At 40.1% G+C, this 16,918-nt stretch overlaps 1 protein-coding gene across 3 annotated transcripts in view; it reads left to right on the forward strand.

The window, feature by feature from the left end:
• LOC124861702 (inactive dipeptidyl peptidase 10-like) overlaps positions 1-16,219 on the forward strand; it is a 98,423-nt gene extending 82,204 nt beyond the window's left edge. For all 3 annotated transcript variants that reach the window (XM_047355621.1, XM_047355622.1, XM_047355623.1), the window contains 8 exons: positions 1,806-1,934; positions 2,013-2,078; positions 4,311-4,365; positions 7,443-7,539; positions 7,780-7,838; positions 12,984-13,056; positions 13,231-13,304; positions 13,813-16,219. In XM_047355621.1, the coding sequence (XP_047211577.1) occupies positions 1,806-1,934; positions 2,013-2,078; positions 4,311-4,365; positions 7,443-7,539; positions 7,780-7,838; positions 12,984-13,056; positions 13,231-13,304; positions 13,813-13,941 (682 nt within the window). In that variant the 3' untranslated portion in view covers positions 13,942-16,219. The remainder of the gene's footprint in view (positions 1-1,805; positions 1,935-2,012; positions 2,079-4,310; positions 4,366-7,442; positions 7,540-7,779; positions 7,839-12,983; positions 13,057-13,230; positions 13,305-13,812) is intronic.
• Positions 16,220-16,918: the final 699 nt, after the last annotated feature.

The raw sequence follows: 16,918 nt of genomic DNA on the forward strand, positions 1-16,918 counted from the left end.
CGACTAATAAAAGAAAAGTGTTTTTAATACAAAAAAACGTCAACCTTCAAATAATCATGTACAGTTATGCACTCAATACTTGGTCGGGAATCCTTTTGCAGAAATGACGGCTTCAATGCGGCGTGGCATGGAGGCAATCAGCCTGTGGCACTGCTGAGGTCTTATGGAGGCCCAGGATGCTTCGATAGTGGCCTTTAGCTCATCCAGAGTGTTGGGTCTTGAGTCTCTCAACGTTCTCTTCACAATATCCCACAGATTCTCTATGGGGTTCAGGTCAGGAGAGTTGGCAGGCCAATTGAGCACAGTGATACCATGGTCAGTAAACCATTTACCAGTGGTTTTGGCACTGTGAGCAGGTGCCACGTCGTGCTGAAAAATGAAATCTTCATCTCCATAAAGCTTTTCAGCAGATGGAAGCATGAAGTGCTCCAAAATCTCCTGATAGCTAGCTGCATTGACCCTGCCCTTGATAAAACACAGTGGACCAACACCAGCAGCTGACACGGCACCCCAGACCATCACTGACTGTGGGTACTTGACACTGGATTTCTGGCATTTTGGCATTTCCTTCTCCCCAGTCTTCCTCCAGACTCTGGCACCTTGATTTCCGAATGACATGCAGAATTTGCTTTCATCCGAAAAAAGTACTTTGGACCACTGAGCAACAGTCCAGTGCTGCTTCTCTGTAGCCCAGGTCAGGTGCTTCTGCCGCTGTTTCTGGTTCAAAAGTGGCTTGACCTGGGGAATGCGGCACCTGTAGCCCATTTCCTGCACACGCCTGTGCACGGTGGCTCTGGATGTTTCTACTCCAGACTCAGTCCACTGCTTCCGCAGGTCCCCCAAGGTCTGGAATCGGCCCTTCTCCACAATCTTCCTCAGGGTCCGGTCACCTCTTCTCGTTGTGCAGCGTTTTCTGCCACACTTTTTCCTTCCCACAGACTTCCCACTGAGGTGCCTTGATACAGCACTCTGGGAACAGCCTATTTGTTCAGAAATTTCTTTCTGTGTCTTACCCTCTTGCATGAGGGTGTCAATAGTGGCCTTCTGGACAGCAGTCAGGTCGGCAGTCTTACCCATGATTGGGGTTTTGAGTGATGAACCAGGCTGGGAGTTTTAAAGGCCTCGGGAATCTTTTGCAGGTGTTTAGAGTTAACTCGTTGATTCAGATGATTAGGTTCATAGCTCGTTTAGAGACCCTTTTAATGATATGCTAATTTTGTGAGATAGGAATTTTGGGTTTTCATGAGCTGTATGCCAAAATCATCCGTATTAAGACAATAAAATACCTGAAATATTTCAGTTAGTGTGCAATGAATCTAAAATATATGAATGTTACATTTTCATCATTACATTATGGAAAATAATTAACTTCATCACAATATGCTAATATTTTGAGAAGGACCTGTATATAAGCACAATTCCTTGAACAATCCGATTGCACATGTGGGAATACCACAGCATATTGACGCGCTTTCATTGAAAAATGCAAATAGATATAAATTGACCCTGCAGATAGCTGGAGATGCTCCTAAATGAGTTAGAAGTGTTTATATTTCATGTCCAAAATCAGACTCTCAAGCGATAATATCATACACATTATTATTGTGAATGAATCCAGAAGTGTGCCATGGAAAGACAGAGTTTAAAACTTTGACCCTGCATGTACTTACACACCTACTATGAACAAAGATGTATTCAGTGGTTTGGTGGAATGCTCTGAAACTGTAGTTTAAGCAGCAAAAAACAGGAAATCATCATAGTAACCTTTTTTTAAAAGTGAATAAATCAGAAATGTTTCCTGACAGAGAGAGCGTCCCAGGCGAACCGACTGTGACGGAGAAATTTGAGCTAGGTTGGGATTCAGTGCTGGCCATGTCGGAGCAGATCATAGTGGCGCGACTCGATGGCAGAGGACCTGGGTTCAGAGGTCAAAGGTGCAAAATATTTTTCATGAGTTTTATAGTAAACCTACTCCAGATGTTGCTTCCTGACATTTTTCCTCTTATTTTCAGATTGCTGGAGCAAGTTTATCACAGACTTAGGACAGTGGATGTCGAGGACCATATAGCAGCTCTGGAGTATGTAGCAAATGTCTGCATCGTTAAAATTAATATAAAAAGCCAGCCTTACTCCTAAATCTTGCAGATTTAAATTGAAGTTTTGTAGCATTTTCTAATTAGTTTGGTGTGATTTACAAGGTTAACCTGTAATCATAATTAAGTGAAACAAGCAAACTATGTGTGATAAAATAGTCAACTTAAATAGACTTAAATTAGTATTTCTAAAATATCTGTTAAAGACATAGTTTGTAAAAGACCAGTTTTACCATGCTCTGGAGCATATAGGTGTGTGCTAACACAATGCCAAAGTGGAAGGATCTCTGCAATGATCTTAAAGAAGCAATTGTTGCTGTCAATTAATCTGGGTTTGTATCATTCTGCCGATCTTCCCAGGAGTTGACATTCTAGGAAATTCACTCAAAAAAACTGCGAGCTCAATCTTAGACTCTACATGCCTCAGCCTGTTAAATGTTAATTGCATGACAGATCAATTAAAAAAAGCCTGAACAAGTGTGGCTTGTTTGGAAGGGTTAAAGGAGAAAGCCCGTTCTCTCTAAAAGAAAAATGACAGCACAATGTAGGTTTGTAAAGTTGAATCTGAATAAACCTCAAGACTCCTGAAACAACAGACTAAAGTAGAGATCGCATATCAACTGTCAAGCAAGGTGGTGGTGGTGTGACTGTGTGGATTTGTTTTGACCATAATTTCCTATTTACACTAAAGTTATTTTGAGTCAAATATGACGCCATTCATATATGTATTTTAACTGGATAGGACATCACATGACTACCGCATGACACACATGCACCATTGCTATTCATTGTGTCAGAACTCCTGCACAAGCAGCATCAGAAATACACAAAAGGGATTTCTTAAAGGCCAATAAAGTCCTATGAGTAGAATAACGTGTTGCTTTGACAGTTTGGCTTCAATTTAATTGAGATACAATTGACATAAAAGGTATTTGGCAAAATATTCTAGAAAAATAAGCGATGTACACAGGCATGCTATGAAAAGTAGTACAGTGTTTAAAATACTAAAGAAAAACATTTTACCTGGTTAAATAAAGTTTAAATAAAATAATATATGATTTTCAATAAACATATGCAATAATTTATTGTGGAGTTTATGAAGGGTACACAGAGTGTGAATTAATGGACATTTTAGCAGATTCTGTTCAATAACCATATTATGAAATTTGCCATATTCTTTGTAAAAACTTAACATATGTTATATTAAGTTTGTTTTGGCCCCTTAGGATCCTCAAAGCAGAACTAACCTTCTCATTAAGCTAGTTCTGCTGGATAAGCTATGTCAGCGTTTTCATTCGCCACTAGTGATTATGTCTTACCTGCTCTCTTATGAATAAATATTAATTAACAGCACTTTGGTGCATCCGCAGGTAGTGTGTTTTCTTTTTTATCCTCTCCCTCTCTGCTCCTCCTTTCCTCTTTAGTTGTCTCTGTACTGCTGACAAACAGGCTCAGAAAAAGAAAGGGGAGGTCTGTCTTCAGTCTGGAAGCTTCAGCGAGTCAGATACCCGAATGAGCCGCATGAACAGCATGGATTGTTTAATTAAATAAATCAAGCACGACCCGAAGCAAGCCTTCCTGGTCCTGCCCCTCAGTGATAGTTTAGTGGGCCAACGTCCAGGCCACAGGACAATGTCCCAGTGCTCCCGATGGCCAGTCCACCCCTGGTCACCTTAACCTTCTTTTAATATATCAGTTTAGAAATTTCAGCATTAAAGCCAGAAACCAACAAACTGTGTTACAATAATCACAGCTATGCAGCCTGAACTGTTAAACATCTATTAACAGCACGAAGATCTTAAAGTAAGTATACCTGTCAACACTGTAATGCGCAGTTCCCACACTGCTTAAATATTAATGCTTAGGGAATGTACATATTTCTATGTATCATAAGGGCAGCAATTTAATCAGCTTTAATGTGAGTAATATTTTATAAACATAGGATAAGAAATAAGGACACTGCAACCGTTCCGTGACAGAGGCTCATCCCACACCAGAACAGCATGGTTTTGTTGACATGACTCAATGCATAACAATGGTGCCGGCGTGTGCAGGTCACTATCTATAGCAGCTGATAGGGGACGTCCAATCCAGTAACATATATTAATGTATGACGCCATCTAACTCAAATGTTTTTTGTTCTCTCCACAAGCTGTCACACCAACAGTTAAATATTGTGACTGAAATTGTAATTAGATTTCTCTGTGTTTTTTCCAGATTCCTGGTGAGACAGCCATATGTTGATCGGACTCGTGTCGGAGTTTATGGACAGGTTCGTCTGTCAGACTAGAGCTGGATAAATCAGTCTGTAGTCAGCCTGGTAATGTGAGCAGGATCATTTCTGTAACAGAGAAGAGTCTGTTGAGATTTTGATTCGACTCTGACAGGCTATTCAATTCAATTCAGTTTATTTATATAGCGCCAATTCACAACACACGTCGTCTCAAGGCACCTCACAACAGTCAGGTACATACATTCCAATTAATCCTAACCATTGAACAATGCAGTCAGATTCAGTTATTTATTCACATTGGATAAAAGGTTTTTCTGTCTAAGGAAACCCAGCAGATTGCATCCAGTCAGTGACTTGCAGCATTCACTCCTCCCGGATGAGCATGTAGAGACAGTGGACAGTCACTGGCGTTGACTTTGCAGCAATCCCTCATACTGAGCATGCATGTAGAGACAGTGGAGAGGAAAAACTCCCTTTTAACAGGAAGAAACCTCCAGCAGAACCAGGCTCAGTGTGAGCGGCCAACTGCCATGACCGACTGGGGGTTTGAGAGAACACAACAGAGACACAAAGAGAACAAAGAAGCACTGATCCAGGAGTCCTTTCTATGGGAAGGAAAAGTAAATGTTAATGGATGTAGCTCCTTTAGTCGTTTCACCTAGAAAGAAAGAACAGATAAACTCTGAGCCAGTTTTCAAGGTTAGAGTCTGAAAGAGAGCACATAGAGTTAGTCACAGTAAAAACTCAGTCAATTGCCATGTCTAGGAGAGAGAAAGGGTTAAACACTGAAAGACAGGGCTATGTGGGTCATCTGTAGAAGGTGAGCATTAAGTTGTTGCCAGCAGAAGCTTGGACGATTCCCCTCTCCAGAAAGGTGTCGCAGGTAGACACAGAGTCAGGCCAGGTGTAGCTTCTAAGAAGAGAATAGAGAGAACAAAGTTAAAAGCTGAAATAACAGCAAATAATGCAGAATTAGAAAGTAGTGTGAGAATGTAGCAGAGAGGGTGAAAGTGGTCATTATGTCCTCCAGCAGCCTAAGCCTATAGCAGCATAACTACAGAGATAGCTCAGGATAACATAAGCCACTCTAAATATAAGCTTTATCAAAAAGGAAAGTTTTAAGCCTAGCCTTTAAAGTAGACAGTTTGTCCATCTAGAGCCCACTGATGGTCATTGTTATACTAAAAACCACAACGATTGGGATACCTCTCTCTGTCAGATTGACCACCACTAGTACAGGTCCTTCTCAAAAAATTAGCATATTGTGATAAAGTTCATTATTTTCTATAATGTAATGATGAAAATTTAACATTCATATATTTTAGATTCATTGCACACTAACTGAAATATTTCAGGTCTTTTATTGTCTTAATACGGATGATTGTGGCATACAGCTCATGAAAACCCAAAATTCCTATCTCACAAAATTAGCATATTTCTTCCGACCAATAAAAGAAAAGTGTTTTTAATACAAAAAACGTCAACCTTCAAATAATCATGTACAGTTATGCACTCAATACTTGGTCGGGAATCCTTTTGCATAAATGACTGCTTCAATGCGGCGTGGCATGGAGGCAATCAGCCTGTGGCACTGCTGAGGTCTTATGGAGGCCCAGGATGCTTCGATAGCGGCCTTTAGCTCATCCAGAGTGTTGGGTCTTGAGTCTCTCAACGTTCTCTTCACAATATCCCACAGATTCTCTATGGGGTTCAGGTCAGGAGAGTTGGCAGGCCAATTGAGCACAGTGATACCATGGTCAGTAAACCATTTACCAGTGGTTTTGGCACTGTGAGCAGGTGCCAGGTCGTGCTGAAAAATGAAATCTTCATCTCCATAAAGCTTTTCAGCAGATGGAAGCATGAAGTGCTCCAAAATCTCCTGATAGCTAGCTGCATTGACCCTGCCCTTGATAAAACACAGTGGACCAACACCAGCAGCTGACACGGCACCCCAGACCATCACTGACTGTGGGTACTTGACACTGGACTTCTGGCATTTTGGCATTTCCTTCTCCCCAGTCTTCCTCCAGACTCTGGCACCTTGATTTCCGAATGACATGCAGAATTTGCTTTCATCCGAAAAAAGTACTTTGGACCACTGAGCAACAGTCCAGTGCTGCTTCTCTGTAGCCCAGGTCAGGCGCTTCTGCCGCTGTTTCTGGTTCAAAAGTGGCTTGACCTGGGGAATGCGGCACCTGTAGCCCATTTCCTGCACACGCCTGTGCACGGTGGCTCTGGATGTTTCTACTCCAGACTCAGTCCACTGCTTCCGCAGGTCCCCCAAGGTCTGGAATCGGCCCTTCTCCACAATCTTCCTCAGGGTCCGGTCACCTCTTCTCGTTGTGCAGCGTTTTCTGCCACACTTTTTCCTTCCCACAGACTTCCCACTGAGGTGCCTTGATACAGCACTCTGGGAACAGCCTATTCGTTCAGAAATTTCTTTCTGTGTCTTACCCTCTTGCTTGAGGGTGTCAATAGTGGCCTTCTGGACAGCAGTCAGGTTGGCAGTCTTACCCATGATTGGGGTTTTGAGTGATGAACCAGGCTGGGAGTTTTAAAGGCCTCAGGAATCTTTTGCAGGTGTTTAGAGTTAACTCGTTGATTCAGATGATTAGGTTCATAGCTCGTTTAGAGACCCTTTTAATAATATGCTAATTTTGTGAGATAGGAATTTTGGGTTTTCATGAGCTGTATGCCAAAATCATCCGTATTAAGACAATAAAAGACCTGAAATATTTCAGTTAGTGTGCAATGAATCTAAAATATATGAATGTTAAATTTTCATCATGACATTATGGAAAATAATTAACTTTATCACAATATGCTAATTTTTTGAGAAGGACCTGTATATGACTTTATCTTTGTGTTTCTTACGCTCCATTTGAATAGCTTTTTGCAGCTTCTAAATGTGACTCACAAAGAACTGAATGTTGTAATTGAAGCAACTCAGTTAGTAAATCCTTTAAACTATATAAATAATCACTTTACACATGCTGATTTTAATTTAATTATTCAAGATAAAAATTTCTGTTATCAGTGCAACACAGAACATAATTTCTGCTAACCAAGACTACGGCCATTCTGATTTTTCTGAAACTGCCTGCACTCCTCTGCAGGGTTATGGTGGTTACATCACTCTGATGATGCTGAATTCAGGAAGGCTTATAAGATGTGCAGCAGCTCAGGCTCCCATCATTGACTGGACAATGTACGGTAGGTAAAATACTGCAAGCTTGGAGAAAAATACAGTATATATTTATTACTTCTGCTACTGAAACACCAACTCTATGATCGTTCTCATTTGTCTCTTCAGGGCAGGGGGACTTTAATTATACTTTGGCTCTGTGTTTAGGGATTTAGGCTTAGAGAAATTTTAAGATGAAAAGCTTCTACATTTATTAAAAGTGTGTCGCTGAGTCGTCTTTCATCAACCTCTTCCTACTTCAATTTCAGCCTCAGCCTTCTCAGAGAGATACTTTGGCTGGCCTTCAACCGATGAGAGCAGATACCATGTAAGCTGTTTGTGTTAATCATAATCCTGGTGCTTATTACTGTATTTCCCAGTAGAGATTCATTAAATCTAGAGTTTGAACTACAAATGCCTACTTTGTCTCCCTGCAGGTTTAAAAAAACAAACAAACTGGAAAACTAAATTAATCACCGTGATAAATGCACCTTTCTTTTTTTATGAATGATGCATACTAAAAAGAGAGTTGCTATAGGAGCTTTGGTTTTGATGCCAAAAGGGAAATGCCATCTCCAGGACAGCAACTTTCCTTGTGGTGGCTGATTCATACATTGTAGCAGCCAGCAGGGTGCCTGGGAAAACCAGACCTTGATGGCTGGATGCATTTTGCGGTGGGGTCTAATGTTTAACTGCACCCCAGACTCAATATTTGACCCCGCCAATAAGTCATATTTCTGTGTCCTGCATTGTCTAGCACATGTAAAAACATCTTTACTGCATAACCAGGTGCTTTTACTTGACTGCAGAGTTCAATTTAGGGACTGGTCTAAAGTTTGAGCGCACCCAACTCAATGTTTGACTCCACCCTAGAGTCATATTTCAAAATGCAGCTGCTGATAAAAAATAGGTAGCACATTTAAAAACGTCATTGCTGTATAGGTAGGACTTCTCCCTGACCTCAGTGGGGTGTAGTCCAGAAATCTGGCCACACCCCTGACTGAAATTCTTCATTCTTTATATGTCACTGGTGCTTTGTTCTTTCTGACCACAGTACAGTTGGGGAGTTAAATGTGGGCAGGTCCGCCATGGGCGGAGTCAAGCAGGGGCTGATTCAAGCATTTTTTTGCACCCTGACTCAACTTTTAACCCAACCCAAGATTCAGATTTTACATGGTCCCTGCTCATACAGCCAAAAATTACATTGCTGCAGAGCCAAGGCTTCTTCCTGACTCCAGTACACAGTGGCGGATTCTGAAGTTTGACCACAGCCCTTCCACAAGGTTAGATCATGCTCAAGAATCATATTTAAACTTTTTGCTGGCTGGAACACCCAAAGACTAACCGGCTGTCTAGCCAAGGGCATCTTCTGATTGCAGGACACATATCCGGGCAGAGTCCAAAGTTTGGCCACACCCCCTGGCACTGATTTTGAGCTCAACCGTGACTTATTTCAGCATGTCGCCCACCTGCACACCCAATACTCAGGTTTGGGCACAATCAAATGTGGGCGTGTCCACCATAAACACCTCTGACTCAACTTTTGGCCACACCCATATCTCATTTTAAGTTGCGCCATATGCTGGCAAAAGTTGCAAAGCACACCCTGAAATGTTATTTCCACAAGATTTGCTACAGATTTAAATTCGTGAAAAAAATACTAAGTGTACCATAGTAAATAGCAAAAATGCAAAGAAATAAAAATATTTTTCCACAGAATTAATATGGTCAAATTAAAGGTCAGATCATGCTGCTGCAAAATTTATTTCTTTTTAAGGCTTTTTACCCGCCTTTACCAAAGTGCCAGTAAGTGTGGAGGGCAATGATCTGGGTCTGCTGCTCTGAAGCTTTTGCCCTAGCATTTGATTTGGTCTAGAATGTTAAACTTGTGTCCAGCAGGTGGCGAAAATAATATTTTCCAGATTTTCAAACATTGAGAATGGAGCATCCTTTATGTATATTTAACACAAGTGTTTTCCATTCAGTATATTTATTCATGGATCCGGTCTTCATTGTCTATTAAATCTTTGGTGCCACCTTTAGTCTAAAAACAGTAATAATTTGCATTTTAGGCATATTTTAACCTACAAAAGACAATAGGCATTGCAATGACAAGGGCTTAAAACCTAAAAACATTTAACACAGATGTCCTCCATGTGAAGGTTGCGTGTATTTTTCCTCCTAAGTGGGTTGGGTTGCTTATAACTGGGCCAGACTGCTCTATTTTGGGGCCTCTCTCAGCAGGAGGTGAGAGATCTGCTTTAAATTAAATCCAGAAAAAAAGGGAAATGTAACACGATCTGATCAGATGGAATTCAGCAAGATGTCATCCCTCTTCCTACTCCCTAAGAGACGGCTGCAGAGAAAGAAACAGAATATAAAAAGTCTGGTTGTTGATGACTTATGGAAGACATCTTCAGGTCCAAATCCCAGCTGGGAATAAGTGAATGACAGGAGCAAGAGGTTGGGAATTCCTTTAATGCTACAGTTAATTGTACACATTCCCCATGAGTTATGAATCTAAATGCCGTATGTTTTCTTGTTTCACAGAGTAGACATGGTACCTCAATGGTGTGATCTAGTGTTGGTATCTCTATTCAGATAAAACTATACCTACACACCTTTTCAGTTTCAGCCACACAAGGAACCCACTTTCTATTACTTGATGCAATCTGTACTGATGATCTCAAGAGGAAATATTATTTATACCTTATTGATCCTACGTTTTCTGGCTGGAAATGAATCTATATCTGTGTTTACTAACACAGCTATCAAATATTAACCACTAAGTGGTGCAACGATTCTGGATAGCAAAAAAAAAACATACAATACAATTGCCCTGTTTTTAAATTCATTTTTACATTCAAAGTGACAGCTTACAACATTTGTGACTAGGTAGGAAAATCTAATAACATGATTATTTTGAGGTATTAATATAATCATGGTTTTGTCATGTAAAAAATATGACTTTTTTTTTTTTACAATTGCAGGTCATTTCAGGAATAGTACTGATAATATAATATATAAACTACTGGTCAAAGATTTTTGGAAACGCATTCTCATTTAACGGTCTTCTTTATGTTTATGACTATTTACATTGTATGTAGATTCTCATTGAAGGCATCAAAACAATGAACGAGCACATATTACGTAGCAAACAAAAAACAATAGCAAAAGAACTTTAATATGTTTTATATTTTAGATTCTTTAAGGTAGCCACCCTTTGCTATGATGACAGAAATATTAACCTTTGACCACCTCTCAATGAACCACTGGGAAGTTCTTTCAAGACTTTCAGGTGACCTCCTCATGAAGCTCATGGACAGAATGCCAAGGGTGCAAAGCAGTAATCAAAGCAAAGGGTGGCTACTATGAAGAATCTAAAATATGAAAATGTTATTTCACACTTTTTGTTTACTATATAATTCCATGTGTGTTCATTCACAGTTTTGTTGCCTTTAGTGGGAATCTACATTGTTAATAGTCATGAAAATAAAGAGACCCATTGATGGTGTATATCAAAGTTCAGGGTGCATAATGTTTATACTTAAAACTCTTATTCTAAAGGTTTGCAGGAATTTCTGTCTCAGTTCATCCGTTGTTTTTAACAAAGTAGAAACCAAATGCCTGGTATTATTTCGGCAGTCCTGTTGATTATAAGCAGACACTTGGGTCCATCGCTTGGGTCCAAGTTAAACAGAAAAAAAGACGAGTCTGAAGCTCGCAATAGCTACCTTACATAACATTAGCCAATAGGCAGCTAGGGGCAGAGGCTTACTTGTGTTCTTTCCTTCTTCATGTGAAAACAAAGCCTCCCTTTTATGCACTTTCAAAGTTGAAATTATTCAACTGAAGTTTGACCACACCCCCTCATTATTCAGAGGTTAACTGAATGTCTGAGACGATGCACAACTGGGTTGAGGCCAGGTCTTCGGATCGGCCAATACTCGTACTCGTACTTGTCGTCTTCCGCTTATCCGGGACCGGGTCGCGGGGGCAGCAGACTCAGCAGAGATGCCCAGACGTCCCTCTCCCCAGAGACCTCCTCCAGCTCCTCTGGGGGGAGCCCAAGGCGTTCCCAGACCAGCTGAGAGACATAGTCCCTCCGAGTTTTTGCCCCTGCCCGGGCCACGGCACGCTTGGCCTCACGGTACCCGTCAGCCACCTCAGGAGTCCCACAAGCCAACCACAGCCGATAGGACTCCTTCTTCAGCTTGACAGCGTCTCTTACTGCAGGTGTCCACCACCGGGTTTGGGGATTGCCGCCGCGACAGGCACCGCAGACCTTGCGGCCGCAGCTACGGGCAGCAGCATCGACAATAGATGCGGAGAACATGGTCCACTCGGACTCTATGTCTCCAACATCCCTCGGAATCTGGTCGAAGCTCTCCCGGAGGTGAGAGTTGAATACATCCCTGGCCAAGGGGTACCGCCAGACGTTCCCAGCAGACCCTCACTATGCGCTTGGGCCTGCCAAATCTGTCCGGCTTTCTCCTCCCCCAGCGGATCCAACTCACCACCAGGTGGTGATCAGTGGACAGCTCAGCCCCTCTCTTCACCCGAGAGTCCAAAACATGCGGCCGAAGGTCTGATGATACGACAACAAAGTCGATCATTGACCTCCTGCCTAGGGTGTCCTGGTGCCAAGTGCACTGATGGACACCCTTATGTTTGAACATGGTGTTCATTATGGACAATCCGTGACTAGCACAGAAGTCCAATAACAAAACACCACTCCGCACTACCACTCTGCCCGTAGGCCAAAATGACAGTCAGAGACCTGTCCCCAACCCGAAGGCGCAGGGATGCAACCCTCTCATCCACTAGGGTAAATCCCAACACGAGACGGCTGAGCTGGGGGGCAACGAGCAAACCCACCCCAGCCCGCCACCTCTCCCCATGGGCCACTCCAGAGTAGAAGAGAGTCCAGCCCCTCTCGAGGAGATGGGTTCCAGAACCCACGCTGTGCGTGGAGGCGAGCCCGACTATTTCTAGTCGATATCTCTCGACCTCCTGCACAAGCTCAGGCTCCTTCCCCCTCAGTGGGGTGACATTCCACGTCCCTAGAGCGAGCCTAATCATCCGGGGATCGGGCCGCCGAGGTCTCCCCTTTCGTCCGCCGCTCAATCTTCTTTGCACCGGTCCCTCACGGATTAAGATCGATAATCATTTATTTCTCACCATATTCCTACTACAGTCTTGATGCAAAAATGTGGTTGACCTCCACGCCAGATATTGGTTGATTAAGCAGATTTATTTTTTTTACATTGTTTTAACTTAGAAGGACTTGTACTTACTTTCAATCAATAAAATTCTTAATGGGTCTCTCTACACTGACATCGACTTGTTCAAAAATTGATATTGCTGCCCCTCTGTTGTAAAATGTCACACTTTTTTCCAGTATGTCCTGAAGTGATATTAGTGATATTAATAATACATAGTTTCAACCATTTTACTTACATTTCTGTTCCAGGCATCCAAAGTGCTGCCTGGTATGGAAGGCCTTGAGGGAGGAACTCTGTTCCTGGCCCACGGGACAGCTGACGGTACAAACATCTCTATTCTCTTCAAACAGAAAAGAGATTTTACAGCCTTTTTATTGCTGTGATGTGAATTATAAAATACATTTGTAACACATGGTAAAAGGCTGTTGTTTGCCTTTTTTCTTGTCCTAAATCTTTAAAATTTGACGTGAGAATTTCTTGTGTTTTTGAATACAGCAAATGTTCACTTCCAACACTCAGCCGAGCTCATCAAACACTTAATAAAGATCGGAGCCAACTACACAATGCAGGTAAATATCGCACCTCTCAGTCTGTACAATAAAACTTACATAATGGGATGAACAGACTTTACAAAGGCATAGTTACGTGCCCTGTAGTAAACAATGCTGTGTTTGCGATATGAGACACATAGCAAAAGTGTGAAAAAATAGAGAATCGGACTCAAATCAATCTAATTGATATCAGCTTGATAATGTCTGGTTAATAAATTATTTTATTATTATTATATTTTGTCACTCATTAACATCTATGCATTTCTAGGCAAATATTATAAAAAAGTGAGCAAATTTGTTCCAGGTGAGTTTTTTTCTGTTTAGAAAAGTGGGTTTTCTTGGAAAATGAGGGACATTTTGTAAAACCCTGCTGATAAAATAAACCTTGAACAGAATAATTGAAATAGAAAAAACCCAGGCTCAGTACAAACAATGTTTTTGTATTTATACGTTTCTTGAACTGGTCTGGGTGAAAAAAAGTGGCGGTTGACCCTGGTTTCTTTTTTTCGTCTTTTGCCTAACCCAGATTTATCCGGATGAAGGCCACTTTCTGTCGACACGCAGCCAGATTCAGCTGACTCACTCTCTAATTGGATATTTCAGAGGATGCTTGTTTGACACGTCATTGTTACTCGAACAGCGGGACGACGAGTGAAAGGAAGAGGGGTTTATTAATGTGTGCAGTAAACCAAATGTGTCTGTTTTATACCAATAGCACCATGTTTGATGGAGAAAAAAAAGCTTCTTTGTGACATATCAGACTTGTAAAATATGCTCTCACAGTTCAGCAGCTGTATATTCAGTGTTGTTAGCCAAACTGTTGTTTTCAGCCTCAGACTTAGAATTTTAAGGCCTATTTAGCCCCAACAAAACACAGATATTGTCCCCTTTTGACTAATCTTTCAATTTAATAAGATTTTCCTGATTTGATTATTTTAAAGAACCAATGCCAGTATTTTTACAATAAAATAAATAAAAGTTTGGTTTCATGATACCTTTGCCCATCTTTGAAGATGAACCTAAATACTAAAATTGGAATAAGATGTTAATAGACTAAAATATTCCATATTTAGTACAATAATCAAAGCCTTGGTGCCAAATATTGATATTTTACCTAATAAAATACTCTTTTCTGAGTTTTGTTTTGGCTTGATGTCACTTCCACATGGCTTCCTGCGGGGGCGCTGCACACACTAATAAAGAAATCTTCAGAAGCAGAAGAAGAATAAAAAGACCGAAGGAAAACTTTTTAAATTCCCCAGAACTTTTCGTTAGCATTTTGGATGTTTAGTTAAACAAATGGGATGCATAAGTTTGGCAATGTTTATTACGACAAAATAGCAATGCTGAGATAATATTTGTATTTTTGGGCCATTATTGGGTATAGTATTTTATCGTCATGTTTAATTTTTACTGAGTATGTCCAGTGTTATATAGTTGTAGGACTTAGTCAGAATTTCCTACATTTTTATGTAAAACTGGATGTATTATGTGATAAAAAAAAGTGGTTACTGTGATTTGATGAGAAGAAAAATGCAAATATTAGGATGGAATTAAAATCTGAAGTATATAACATATTCTAAAGAGATGTATTTTTACCCCTTTTCAGTTAAAATAGGAAAATTCAATTTATTTTATTCTAATTATGATTCAGTCCCCTACTGCCACAGTCAAATGATCAAATTACATGCAATTCAGGCATATTTAAGTTCCGTTTCACAATTTAGGTTATAATAAATCAGTATTTTCCTATTTAATTGAGCTGAAGTTCCGTTTAGTATTGAGATTTAAATCCAATTACATACTTTTATGATTCAATTGCAAATATTTACTTGTTTACAATTTATAGTGATGTAATTATAAAACACGGTTTGTAAGTTTAAATATTACAAACAGTTCAGTTTATTCCAAATAAATGCTTTCCAATTAATTGCAAACTCAATTCATTTTTAAAGTCAGAATCCAACTACATAGAGTACACTGAACGGTGGAATACTCCATCAAAAATTTAGGAACAGATTTTTAACCAAAGACCAGAATTGCTTCATTTTGCTCTTGGATATTTCTATTCTCGCTCAAACCTCTGCTCTCACACTACCCCCAAAAATGTTTCTTGATGCCTGGCTTTTCCTTGTTAGTGTGTTCCTCTGATCAGTTTTAGTGCCTCTTGCACAAATATGTTCGAGTCCTGTTTGAATCCTGCCCTTTTACTTTTACTTCCTGTCATTTCAATCTAATTACATTCCAATTTATAGTCAGGTCCAGAAATGCAGAAATGTTTGAGAACAGGTTGATTCATATTTGAATTTGTTTTATTCCTATGTATGGGGGCAAAATTGAAGAATACAAAAAATGAATAACACACACACACATTCACAAACACTTCATGTACGTTAACTCTTCATCAAAAAACTGAAAAACTGAAAGCTTTAACCATAATAAAATAGTCTTTGGTCCTTTAGAATTTAAATCTTACAAATGTTTTGCAGAAATGTGCAAAATTTCATAGAAAAAAAACATTTAAAATGTAAAATTGCGAAATGCAAAGCAAAGTGCAAAAACCTGGCTCATGAGCGGAAAATTTCGTGCTTATTTTGTAACATTATAATTTTTACGTTATTAGAGGGCAACTCAGCCGGCTTGTTGGACGCAGCAGTAGCTCTAACTAAATGTGCAATCATTGAGGTTAAAGTGTGTTTTCTTAACAGTCTTCTGGGTGTTTGTACATATTTATTTATTACTTATAAGAAGAGTAGGTATTTATTAATATGTCACACCAGTTTTGTGGTGTTTTTGTTTGTGTCCAGGTGACAATCTTCCATATTTTCTGCCATGTAAAACTCATGTTTTTTTATATTACGTGCAAGCTATTTTGTTATTTTTGAGTCCTTTAATGTTTCTATAATTTATTAAAAGTCAAAACTCAAACAATGTTTTGGTTTTTAACTCATTTCCTGTTCGTGTGGTGCAAATTTCCAGTAGATTTAGTGCACTTCCAGCCGCTTGAGTGTATGTTCTTCTCAGAAATATGTCCTAGTTAAAGTGTGGGCCCATAAAGCTCTGCAATAAAAAGAGCTGTGAGAGTCCACAGCAGCAGAGTGAACTCCTCTGTGTGATTGTGGTTAAGAGAGTGAGTCACACAATTGCCGGTCGCCTCACACGAGGGCCATTAATCACAGGATGAGTGTCCTCGACGACATGCGCTCAGTGTTTGGAGTTTCTTTTCCATATGAAAAACACCAGGAAAATAAACAACCATGCTGCAGTTACAGCCATGCATGGTGGAAAGCATCCTGAGCAGTCAAATGTGGACAACCCGAAAAATTCTTTCCAACATGAAATGGCTGATGCAACACACATAAAGCCAGATCTGTACCTGCTTGCAATGATAAAATGCACCCATCTTTAGAAGATTAGATCTGGTTTAGAGTTTTTCTACTACGTTTCTGGAAACTGCAATAGGTTTTGGATGAATGATGAGATGATTGTTGTCATTTTTTGCTGTTTTATTATTAAAGTTTAATGAAAGATTCTCATTTTGGTTTTTACTTGAATCAAAGCAAAAAAACTAACAGAAAAACCACAATGTTCCCGAGTTACAGCCCCTCCTCATGCTCAATGAAGACAGTGCT

This window comes from Girardinichthys multiradiatus, chromosome 24 (genome assembly GCF_021462225.1).
Source record: "Girardinichthys multiradiatus isolate DD_20200921_A chromosome 24, DD_fGirMul_XY1, whole genome shotgun sequence".
NCBI lineage: Eukaryota > Metazoa > Chordata > Actinopteri > Cyprinodontiformes > Goodeidae > Girardinichthys > Girardinichthys multiradiatus.